Source organism: Oncorhynchus masou, chromosome 26 (genome assembly GCF_036934945.1).
Source record: "Oncorhynchus masou masou isolate Uvic2021 chromosome 26, UVic_Omas_1.1, whole genome shotgun sequence".
Classification (NCBI taxonomy): domain Eukaryota; kingdom Metazoa; phylum Chordata; class Actinopteri; order Salmoniformes; family Salmonidae; genus Oncorhynchus; species Oncorhynchus masou.
Genome location: NC_088237.1, coordinates 8775004 through 8783097, shown reverse-complemented (window position 1 = coordinate 8783097; position 8094 = coordinate 8775004). Strand labels below are relative to the sequence as shown.

General features: G+C 40.9%; 1 protein-coding gene across 1 annotated transcript; it reads right to left on the bottom strand.

Annotated features, from left to right (window-relative positions):
* Window positions 1-4633: 4633 nt before the first annotated feature.
* Window positions 4634-7825, bottom strand: LOC135514722 (vesicle transport protein GOT1B-like). Its single transcript, XM_064938266.1, has 5 exons — window positions 7677-7825; window positions 7167-7258; window positions 6706-6884; window positions 6384-6465; window positions 4634-5671 (listed from the first exon to the last, which is right to left on the bottom strand). The coding sequence occupies exons 1-5, from the start codon at window positions 7699-7701 to the stop codon at window positions 5633-5635; spliced, it is 417 nt and encodes a 138-aa protein (XP_064794338.1). The 5' UTR covers window positions 7702-7825; the 3' UTR covers window positions 4634-5632.
* Window positions 7826-8094: the final 269 nt, after the last annotated feature.

Here is an 8094-nt window from a genome sequence, read left to right as displayed (position 1 = left end):
ACATGATTCCATATGTGTTATTTCATGGTTTTGATGTCTTCACTATTATTCTACAATGTAGAAAATAGTATAACCAAAGAAAAATGTAATGAGTAGGTGTATCCACACTTTTGACTTGTACTCTAATTCCACTTTGACGTTATGGGGCATTGTTGTGACAAAAAAACCCATCTAAATTTAATCCCTTTTAAAATTCAGGCTGTAACACAGCCACATTTGGAGAAATTCAAAGAGTGCGAGTACTTTCTGAAGGCACTGTATGAGGTCATCTTTGATCAAAAGTCAAGAAAGAAGCCATTTAATGCAAAATGCTGAGACACTATCAGTATTCTTACTGTTGTAAAAAATGAAAGTAATTGCTTTGGAAATATTGATATGTTTACTTATTGTGCACTGAAGCGGTTCATGGATAGATAGCCTGGTCTTTTTTTATGAATGAACATCTGACAGTCTCCCAATGAATGTAGGAGTGTTTGATTGGGATAGACTCAGGGAAGCTGGGATTCTCATTGACTTTACCATTAATTATTATATCTAGCCTTATATTGGTAAACAATCCACAACTAAAACTAAACAGGAGGCCTAGCATATGGATACAATGTAATGTGTGTGGAGACAAAGAATACATTATTCCAAAAGTTATTCATACATTAAAAATGAACAAAATAATAGTAGAGCCATCTGGACTTGCCTCTTTAAATACAAGTTAAATAAACATTTTTAAAGATGAAGGACTACAATCTTACATTTTCTGTGCATAAATGTTGAGACAAAAACAGGCCTGCCGTTATAATGTGACATAAAGTCCATTGATGTGAGTAGTGATGTCATGTTATTGACCCTGTGACCTGTGAGTCTATTACCATAGTGCAGGTATTCCCAAACCAATACCGCCGGGGGTACGCAAAATAAAAGTGTGATTCACGTTTAAAAAAATAAAAATACACTTTTTTTTTAATTCTTCAAATTTACAAACAGTACATTCATATTTCCCAAAGGGCTATACATTTGGGTGAGTTTTCTTTCTTACCTGAGTAGCCTCGTTTCACTGCCAAAAATAAAATCATCTAGTGTTCAGCGAAATAACAATACAATGTCAAATACAGGTATCCTAGTCAAAGAATTAACATCCAATCACATTAACCGTTACTCTCTCGCGGGAAACCTCAACTCTTGAGCAGTAATTGCCTTCATCAAACAACACTGTTTCATGACGCATCAGTGACATGGCAGGAGATGTTTTGAAACAATTACTGCTTTGCATACAAGCCAGTGAATTACATGCGTTACAGCTGGATGAGTCAACAGACGTGGCGGGCCTGGCACAGCTCCTGGTAGGTGTCCGTTACATTTATGGGGGGTCAATTAAGGAAGACATCCTCTTCTGCAAACCAGGACAACATAAGAAGATATTTTTAAAGTACGGGACAGCTTTGTGACATCAAATGGACTTTGGTGGTCAAGATGCGTTGGTATCTGTACTGATGGTGCAAAAGCCATGACAGGGAGACATAGTGGAGTGGTAAAGCAGTTGCTCCCGATGCCACTCTTATATGTAAGATGGCTAAATAAAGAGCAACATTATAGATTATTATTATATTATTATTTGAACCCTGGTCCTATGACAAAAACTCACACTCATTCTTATGTTTAATAAATGTATCGTATAGTGTGTGTGTGGCAGGCTTACAATGATGGCAAAAAACTACATATTGAGAGTGCGTTGACCCTGGTGCTAGAGGGAGTACGCAGCTGGAGGTTGAATGTTTGAAGGGGTACGGGACTATACATAGTTTGGGAACCACTGCCATAGTGTATGCAAGTGCTTTGTTTGGCATAGGTTATATAGACATGCTGAAATATCTCTGGTCCAGCTCCAAGTTTATCCTGGCATCGACAGTGCATTTGGAAAGTATTCAGACTCCTTGACTTTTTCAACATTTTGTTACGTTACAGCCTTATTCTAAAATGGATTTAAAAAAAAATCCTCATCAATCTACACACAATACCCCATAATGACAAAGCGAAAACAAAACAGATTTTTTTTAAATTTTAGCACATAAAAAAACAAACATAAATACCTTATTTACATAAGTATTTAGACCCTTTGCTATGAGACTGGAGATTGAGCATCCTGTTTTCAATGATCAGCCTTGAGATGTTTCTACAACTTCGTTGGAGTCCACCTGTGGTAAATTCAATTGATTGGATATGATTTAGAAAGGCACACACCTGTATATATAAGTTCCCACAGTTGACAGTGCATGTCAGAGCAAAAACCAAGCCATGGGGTTGAAGGAACTGTCCGTTGAGCTCCGAGACAGTATTGTGTTAAGGCACAGATCTGGGGAAGGGTACCAAATAATGTCTGCAGCATTGAAGGTCTCCAAGAACACTCCATCATTCTTAAATGGAAGAAGTTTGGAACCACCAAGACTCTTCCTAGAGCTGGCCGCCCGGCCAAACGGAGTAATCGGGGGAGAAAGGCATTGCTCAGGGAGGTGACCAAGAACCTGATGGTCACTTTGACAGAGCTCCAGAATTCCTCTGTGGAGGAACCATCTTTGCAGCACTCCATCAATCAGGCCTTTATGGTAAAGTGGCCACTCTTCAGTAAAAGGCAGATGACAGCCCGCTTGGAGTTTACCAAAAGGCACTTAATGTCACACCTGGATCTCTTTCACCTGTCCTCGTTATTGTCTCCACCCCCTCCAGGTATCACTTGTTTTCCCCAGTGTATTTATCCCTGTGTTTCCTGTCTCTCTGTGCCAGTTCATCTTGTATGTCCAAGCCTAACCAGTGTTTTTTCCTGTTTTCCTTTGCCCTTCTTTTTCTAATCTTCCTGGTTTTGACCCTTGCCTGTTCTTGACTCTGTACCCGCCTGCCCTGACATCAAGCCTGCCTGCCACTCTGTACCTTCTGGACTCTGATCTGGTTATGACCTGTTGCCTGTCCACCACTATTCACTTGCCTATTCCCTTTGGATTTATTAAACATCTTAAACTCCAACCATCTGACTCCTGTGTCTGCATTTGGAACTCGCCTAGTGTCATGATACCTAAACGACTCTCAGACCATGAGAAAAATGATTCTCCGGTTTAATGAAACCAAGATTGAAGTCTTTGGCTTGAATGCCAAGTGTCACGTCTGGAGGAAACCTGGAACCATTCCTACGGTGAAGCATGGTGGTAGCAGCATCATGCTGTGGGGATGTTTTTCAGCGGCAGGGACTGGGAGACTAGTCAGGATTGAGGGAAAGATGAATGGAGCAGAGTACAGAGATCCACCTTCCAACAGAACAACGACCCTAAGCACACAGACAACACAGGAGTGGCATCGGGACAAGTCTCTGAATATCCTTGAGTGGCCCAGCCAGAGCCCCGACTTCAACCCGATCGAATATCTTTGGATAGACCTGAAAATAGCTGTGCAGCGACACTCCCCTTCAAACCTGACAGAGCTTGAGAGGATCTGCAGAGAAGAATGAGAGAAACTCCCCAAATACAGGTGTGACAAGCTTGTAGCATCATACCCAAAAAGACTCGAGGCTGTAATAAAGTATTGAGTAAAGGGTCTGAATACTTATGTAAATGTCATATTTCATTTTCTTTTAAAAATAAAATTTGCATACATTAAAATCTGTTATTCCTTTGTCATTATAGGGTATTGGGTGTAGATTGATAGATCTATGAAAACATGATGTACCTGAGCTCAATTTCAAGGGTCAGAATACTTATGTAAATAAGTTATGTTTTTACATTTTTTAAACAATTAGCAACATTTTCTCAACTTTTTTTTAGCTTTGTTATTATGGGATGTTGCTTGTCGATGAGAGAAAAAAACGAATACATTTTAGAATAAGGCTATAACGTAACAAAAGGTGGAAAAGGTCAAGGGGTCTGAATAATTTCAGAATGCACTGTATACTGAACAAAAATATAAATGCAACAATTTCAACCATTTATTGAGTTACCGTTCATATAAGGATTTCAGTCAATTTAAATAAATTCCTTAGACCCCAATCTGAATTTCACATGACTGGTCAGGGGCGCAGGGGAGCTAGACCCAGCCAATCAGAATTTGTTTTCCCCCACAAAAGGGCTTTATTATCAACAGAAAATACCCCGGGGGGGGGGTGAAGGTCCTGGGCTGGCGCGGTCTGCGGTTGTGAGGACGTACTACCAAATTCTCTAAAATGTTTGAGGCAGCTTGGAGTAGAGAAATTAACATTACATTCTCTGGCAACAGCTCTTGTGGACATTCCTGCAGGGATCATACCAATTGCACACTCCCCCCAAATTTGAAACATCTGTGGCGTTGTGACAAAACTGCACATTTTAAAGTGGTCTTTTATTGTCCACAGCACGCCTGTGTAATGATAATGCTGTTTAATCACCTTTTTGATATGCCACACCTGCCAGGTGGATGGATTATCTTGGCAAAGGAGAAATACTCACTAACAGGGATGTAAAGAAATGTGTGGACAAAATGAGAGAAATACAATGTGTGTGTGTATGGAACATTTCTGGGCTCTTTTATTTCAGCTCATGAAACATGGGACCAACACTTTGACATGTTGCATTCATATTTTTGTTTAGTATATTTGCAATTTCTCACAATCAAAACAATGACAGACAACGGCACGTTTTTTTATTAAAGTGTCAGACAAAACATTGTAAAACCATTGTCATATCCCATTAGCCATTCAGTACCCTCCATGACTATAGTTAACATTGATAAAATTCCAACTCAAATGTTGCTCTTGAAATTTAAAATACAAAATGTATCTACAGAGCTTCCTCAACCAGTCATACACAGAAACGACAGAAAAATAAGGGGGAAATATTCAACTGCCAGATCCGGTAATCATAACGGGCGTGAGCGAAAAGGAAAGTAAAGCTATTTTCTGCCACAGGACTCAAGTTTCAGTCCAGTGTGAGAAAGCACAGGCACCATAAGTAGGACCAGGAGTCTTTCCAATACCTGTCCAGGAAACCACCTTCAACTATGGCTTCGAGTTTTCCCTGGTCTGGTCATATGGTCAGGAAACTCTAACATGGTCTAAGATCTGTTTGTGCCATCTCGCTAACCCCTAGTTCATTTTTTGGCATGACAGCACAGCACTAGGAAAACCCCCTGGCCCATCTACAGTGTAACTATAGGACCAGCGCTCCTCCGTCACACCTATTGAGGTTGTCCAGAGGTGATGACATGGTGAGTTTGTCTGTACATTCAATAGCGGAGTGAGAGCGCAAAAATGGACACGGGTTCTCTTCAGTCCGGTAGAGGGACTCCCCTCCTCGTGGGGGAGTACTCCAGTAGAGGAGAGCAGCATTCAATAACATGTAACATTCTGGGGTAGCCATCTTAACCAACTCCAGATTCATTAGTAACAGTTGCGCATAGCAACCAGGACTGGTACCCTTGGCTGGTACGGACCTTAATATTGCAGAATCAAGATACAAAAAAGCGGATTGTTTTCCCTTTAAAATGGGAAGAGGTCTTAATTTACAAAGTCACTTAGCTAACTGTTGGAGGTAAGCAATTGACCAATGGGGGTTACGTGGCTTGACGAGAACAAGTGTATCATAAATATAATAGATTGTTTTTCTCCATAAACAAAAAGTCACTGTTATACCATGGTGTTGCTCTCTCCCACTTTGTCCACAAACTGAAAGAGAGAGAAAATAAAACAAATTTAAGTCAGTCTACTGTACCCTTTGCAAAGTAGAGCAAAAAGAGATGACATATACAAGCTTGACTAAAACGTTTAGTGCATCGTTGTACATGGGAAATTAAATGTTTGCTTGACGTGACTGATTGAGTAGACTATTCAAAATGGCGTGTAGGATAAATGCTGTTGCTGGTGTCCAAGTATAAATTATTTCCAATACCAATGGTTCCCTACTCTGGTCAGGCATAAGGCAACATTACAGTGTAACATACATTATAAACAGATGTGAATCATGCTCACATGCAAGGGAAAATCTGCAGTGACTGACCAAGACAGCGGATTGTCCTCAGAGTTAATTATGAAGGCTTTAAAAGAGAGAGACATTCTCCTCAAAACAAGTGACTTCACGAACATACACACACTTATATGACAGAAGATTGAGTGAAACAGTATGACACTACAGCCTTCCAGAACCAATGTCAAAGACCAATTGGAACCTGTGTTGTCTTTAGTGTAACCACCTCAGCCCACCCAGCACCAACTGCATTGTAGCTCCCGTTCCCATACACTTCCACTACACCACTGTGTGAGGAAGTTTACCCACCGGGAAAAATGCATTGAAACTATTGGAGCGTTTCTTTTTTGTACCGTGACCAGCAATTAGAATTTACCCAGCTATTTTTTTTCCCCACTACATCTCTGAACTCACCCCACTGATGAATGGGAGGTTTAGCAGGGAGCCGAGGTAGGGTATCCTTCTGATGAAGCCTACTGCTGCTGGGAAGAAACCCCTGGAGAAGATAAAGAGAGAGTTAGTTGACAACAGCAAGCACATGATGACGGACTACGGATCTTTACACGCAGCAAGCCCTTGCATAAAATGAGGGCTGCACTTAACAGGGGGTGGTGGGGGGGGGGGGCGAGACAGTTGACAGGACAAACAAATATGTCCTTGGCTTGTTTTACCTCAAGACTGCTAAGCTTATCTTTCAAATAAGATGCAAACAGCCTGGGGCCTGTACTTGACCCACCTGAATAAAAGGAAAAATCCATAGACCTCCAGGACCACTCCCACAATTGGCCAACCAATAAGAACGATCAACACCCCACCCAGGAAGAAGCTAGTTGCCTTCATCTTGTGTTTCTGGAAGAAGAACCGGAACGTCCTCTCCAGACCGATCACAAACGACAGGCCAGCCACAAACAGGATCTATAGCGAGATAGAAGGGACAGGGAACAGACAATGACAGAGTACTTCACAGTTAAACCCTACAACTCCCCACTACTCTATAAGGTGGTGATTGTGCTCATTTGAGAATCAGAAAGGCGAGGGGGCTCTGCAGCTGTGTTTTTCTCAGCGTCACTCAGAGATAATGTAATTGCATTTCAGACCAACGTTCCAATAAATATAGCAAAACCTAAGCCTCGTGTATGTAGCTGCAGAAGGTAGACAAATGCATGAACTGTGGATGGTGATGATGAAATCACTCACATTTCCTATGGCAAGGAGGGCTTTGTCAAAAAACAGTATCATTCCAAAGAAGAGGAAAAACACGCCGAAGCCCGTTAGTCCCATTCCGATCTCTGCAAGAAAGAAGAATCGCATTATTTAAAGTATCCAAGCACACTAACGTTAATACGTTTGAGTCACAGGATGGGGGCTGAGGGGGACGACAACTCATAACAATGGCCGGAACGGAGCAAATGGGATGGCATCCAACATTTCCACTGCCTATCCTCCCAATTGACATCCCCCGTCCCTAACTAGCCATCTGGTTCAGGATGAATATGTTATTAATTAGCTAGCTAACGTTAGCTGTCAATGGTCACTCTATCTAGCAAACAAATACGATTCAGCAGGCTAGCTATTTCTAGCTGTTTTTCTCACATAAGAGAATAGCACATTAGTAATGTAGCTGAGAGGATAGCTTGCTAATGTTAGTTAGAGAGCTGGAACAAATTGGCAAGCAACAACCGTAAGATAAAATAGAAATCGCCTTACTCTGTGAGTCCGTTAAAGAGATCATTTTGACAATGAATCAACAGCTTGTAAAATATAAAATTTTACACTGTTAATTGTATTTTACTAAAATACAAGTTCAGGTGCTGCCACTGTAGCACTAGCCACGTCTTCCGGAAACACGCCTTCTTGGTTTCATCAAAAAGATCATTCTTCCGGACAAAATCAGGGTTGCATTCAACATTCTAAAGGGTTGTATAAAAACGTTAATGAAAAAAATAAGGAGAGCACTGATCTGCTGAATATAACTAGTTAGTTGCTGGAAAATATATTCCCTGCCCACATACACGTCCATTTTACGGATGGAAAATGTTCTCAGGTTGTATTGTATTGTAAAATAACGGTAAAATAAAAATACGACATTTATTCAGCATTGATTGCAGTTGGTTTGTTGAATGTA